The sequence below is a fragment of the Pantherophis guttatus genome, chromosome 5, assembly GCF_059756535.1.
Source record: "Pantherophis guttatus breed Tessera chromosome 5, ASM5975653v1, whole genome shotgun sequence".
Taxonomy (NCBI): Eukaryota; Metazoa; Chordata; class Lepidosauria; order Squamata; family Colubridae; genus Pantherophis; species Pantherophis guttatus.
The window spans coordinates 78,955,301-78,958,719 of record NC_142067.1 but is presented as its reverse complement, the minus strand read 5'-3'; the positions used below and the strand labels follow the sequence as shown (position 1 = coordinate 78,958,719).

The 3,419-nt window shown below is 45.9% G+C and overlaps 1 protein-coding gene across 4 annotated transcripts in view; it reads right to left on the bottom strand.

The window, feature by feature from the left end:
• Nucleotides 1-2,854, bottom strand: part of RPS6KA3 (ribosomal protein S6 kinase A3) — a 147,056-nt gene extending 144,202 nt beyond the window's left edge. For all 4 annotated transcript variants that reach the window (XR_015728253.1, XR_015728254.1, XM_087871355.1 and 1 more), the window contains exon 1: nt 93-2,854. Coding sequence is in view for 2 of the 4 variants with exons in the window: in XM_087871355.1 (XP_087727481.1) it covers nt 93-170 (78 nt within the window). In the remaining 2 variants the exon portion in view is untranslated. The remainder of the gene's footprint in view (nt 1-92) is intronic.
• Nucleotides 2,855-3,419: the final 565 nt, after the last annotated feature.

The window sequence follows — 3,419 nt, the reverse complement described above, 5'->3', positions numbered from 1 at the left end:
GTTCTCCCGCCCTTCCTCCTGATCGTGCAGGCGGGATTCCACGCGGTTGGCTAATCGAGCCCCGCAAATCCGGGAATGCCCCACGCGCTTACCTCGACGCTGCTGCCGCTCTCGGCCATACTCTCAACAGCCATTTTCTGCCAGGGGTCCGCCAACTGTGCCAACGGCATCTTTCTTCTTTAACTTCAAGGTCCCGCCGTTGTCTCCTGCCGCCCCTCAGGAATACCGAGACATTCGTTATTTTCCTCCCTTCTCCGTTATTTTCCTCCCCGGTAAGGGGAGGAGATTACCGGAGATGCGGTTCCTACCCCTCTGGATGAGGCAAGGGTACCCACGCCGGCGTAGGAGCAAACGTTCAACAGGAAGCCTTCGCTGGTCGGTAAATCTAACCTCAGCGCCTCTCCCGCGGCTGGGGCTATTACTCACTTCACTTCCGCTCCCAACATGGCCGCGTCCAAGCGTACCTGCCTATCAAACGGAGGTTGTCTGCGTCATTCCCGAGGGCGGGACTGACTCAGCCAATCAATTTATATCTCAGGTAGCAAAGAAACCGACTCAGAGCTGTGGGCTCTTTTCACGGGGGGCGGTGAGGGTAGTTTTGCTGGTGGAGGATTCTGCATACGTGAAGGTTCTGTCACGTACTCTTGAGCGAGATATGCTTCAGGTACGACTGCTATCCTCTGCTGCCTTTACTAAAGGCGCGACATCGCTCATCCATCTCAAAATGCAGTATTTGCGCATGAGGTCACATTCTTCTCCTCCGTAGTCACTTCCATTCAGCGTCGGTAACCTGATCCGGAATAATTGCCACCTCCTTTAAAGGATGATGGTACAAAAAGTTGTTGGGGATTTTTCAGAGCGTAATTAGTCCTCTCTTCTTGCGTTTTCTTAACAACCTTCAAGTAAATCAAGACATTTTTAAAATGTTCCAGTTTTTAACTTGGCTGGAACACAGGCGCTCCTCGACTCTGCTTGCAGGAATTGCAGCACCTGTAAGGATTCGACATTCCCTTAACTGTAATGACTCTTTTTCAGGGCCGGATTTTCCTATAGGCTAACTAGGCTTCAGCCTAGGGCCTCAAGATCAAGAGGGGCCTACACAGTGGTGGGATTCTGGGGGTTCTAGAGGGTTCGGCCGAACCCTTTGTTAAATTGCTGGCTCGCCCGCCCCTCGCCTCCCACCCGCGCGGCGCCAGCCTACCGTAGCCAGGGGTAGCAATTGTGACTCTTTTACAACCTGTGGCCTTCAACTCCCAGAATTCCTGAGACAGCCAAGCTGTCTCAGGAATTCTGGAAGTTGAAGGCCACAGGTTGTAAAAGAGCCACAATTGCCCACCCCTTCCCTAGCCTGAGTTCCGCTGCCTGGGATCCACGTGGGCTGCCACGTGGTTCCCCACCGGCTCCGGACGCAAGCGAGCAGGATGGAGAAAGCAGCTTCCACGCCTTCACTCACCCTCACTCTCTGCTCTGTTGGATCGCCGGCCGTTCGCTTACCCCGCCCACTCCCCATCTATTGCTGCCTCCGATGGCTAGAGGAAAAAAAAACTTCAAATTCTTGCCGCGGGGCTTCAAAGGGCCGCCCTAGAGCCAATGGTGCAGCCGAACCCTTTGTTAAATTGCTGGCTTGCCCCGCCCCTCCGCACCACTATTTATTGCCAATAAATAGTGGTGGGCGAGGGGCGGGGGAGCCAGCAATTTAACAAAGGGTTCGGTGCTTTTTTTTGTAATTTTATTGGCCCACGGAGCTTCAGCATAGGCTAATTGGCCTCCCGGCTCTCAGCTGATTTGTCTCAGCTGTTTTGCTCAGGGCTCTTCTGCTTTCTTGCAAAGAGTGCTGATTTTTTTTCCCCTAGCTTTGCTGAGAAACGAAACTGAAACTGCTTTGCTGTTGCTGCAAGGTTGGAAAATTAGGCAGGCAGAATTCTTTTCTTTTTCCTCACCAAAAAAGGTAGGTGAAAACGATGGGAAATTTAGGGAAAAAGAGGAGAGTTCAGGATTTTAAAACACAAAAGAAAAAAAGCTCTATTTAACTAGGGAATTGTAATAATTGAGATACTATTAATTGTATATTTCTGAAAGCAGAAATGGTTAAGTTGTGGTTTGGAGGAATATATGGGGGAAATTATTTGGTTTATTATTATTGGTAAATATAATTAATTGATTTGTAAGAAATTGGATTGCATGGAAATAATTGGAATATTCATGTTCATATTGATTAATATACAAAAAAGGTAGTTATATAACTAATTGATTTATATTAAAATGTTGAATTTATATTAAACAACTAATATTACATAATTAACCAATGTGAGGATGGATATAAAAATAGATGACAATGGGAAGGGGTATAATATAGAATAGAAGGGAAAATTGAATTTGATTAAGATTAGAGATGAGGATGAAGGGTAATATTGGTTTTTTACAAAAATAGATGAGGAATAAATATGGCAAAAAGGAAATATAGAAATTGTAAATGTAATTGAAATGACTAAACACTGTTTAAATTTGTGAACCGGCCAAATACTCTGTTCAAAGAAAATACATTGTATGTTTGTATGTGTGTTTCTAATTATTGTTATTTATTCATATTTGTTCCCTTTTATTCTTTAAAGTTTAACAATTCATTCTTTATCTTAATATCTTTATATTTGTTTGGGGTTGGCTTTCTTCCCTTTCATCTTTTTTATTGTACAGCAATCTTTCTCCTCAAACCTACCACCTCTCTCTTTTCTTTCCTTCTTACTTTCTCTTCCTCCCCCTCTTCTTCTCCTCCCTACTTCCTCTTCCTTTCTCCTTCTCCTCCTCTCTTCCTCCCTCTCTTACCCTCACTCCTACTCTAATTTCCCTTCCCTTCCTTCATCCCTCTCTATTGCTGTATCCTTTTATGCATATGGACTACTCAGAGGGCTGAAAAAGCTATTTCTGACTGGTCCTCGCACTTTTGACCAGTCCTCGAACTTACGACTGTCCTCACATTTTACGTTTTTGCCCTATCTTGTCACCATCGTGAAGAGAAGCAGTTGTGAAATGAGTGACATGGTTGTTAAGAAAGGTGCACGGGCATAAATGTGAGGATGGTCATAAGTGTGAGGACCGGTCAAAAGTGCGAGGCCCAGTCAGAAATGACTTTTTTCAGCCCTCTGAGTAGTCCCTATGCACATAGCCACGCCCACCTGGTCACATGATGAGCTAGCCACGCCTACACAGTCACGTGACCAGCTAGCCACGCCCACCCAGTCACATGATTGCCAAGCCACACCCCCAACTAAGCCACGCCCACAGAACCTGTTGTTAAAAAAATTGAATCCCACCACTGGTGAAAGGGCCTCATAAGTGGAATAGCCTAGGGCCTCTTTTCATCTAAATCCGGCCCTGTTCATATGTGATGCTGTAGATTATTCATGGTTATTGGTTCCTAA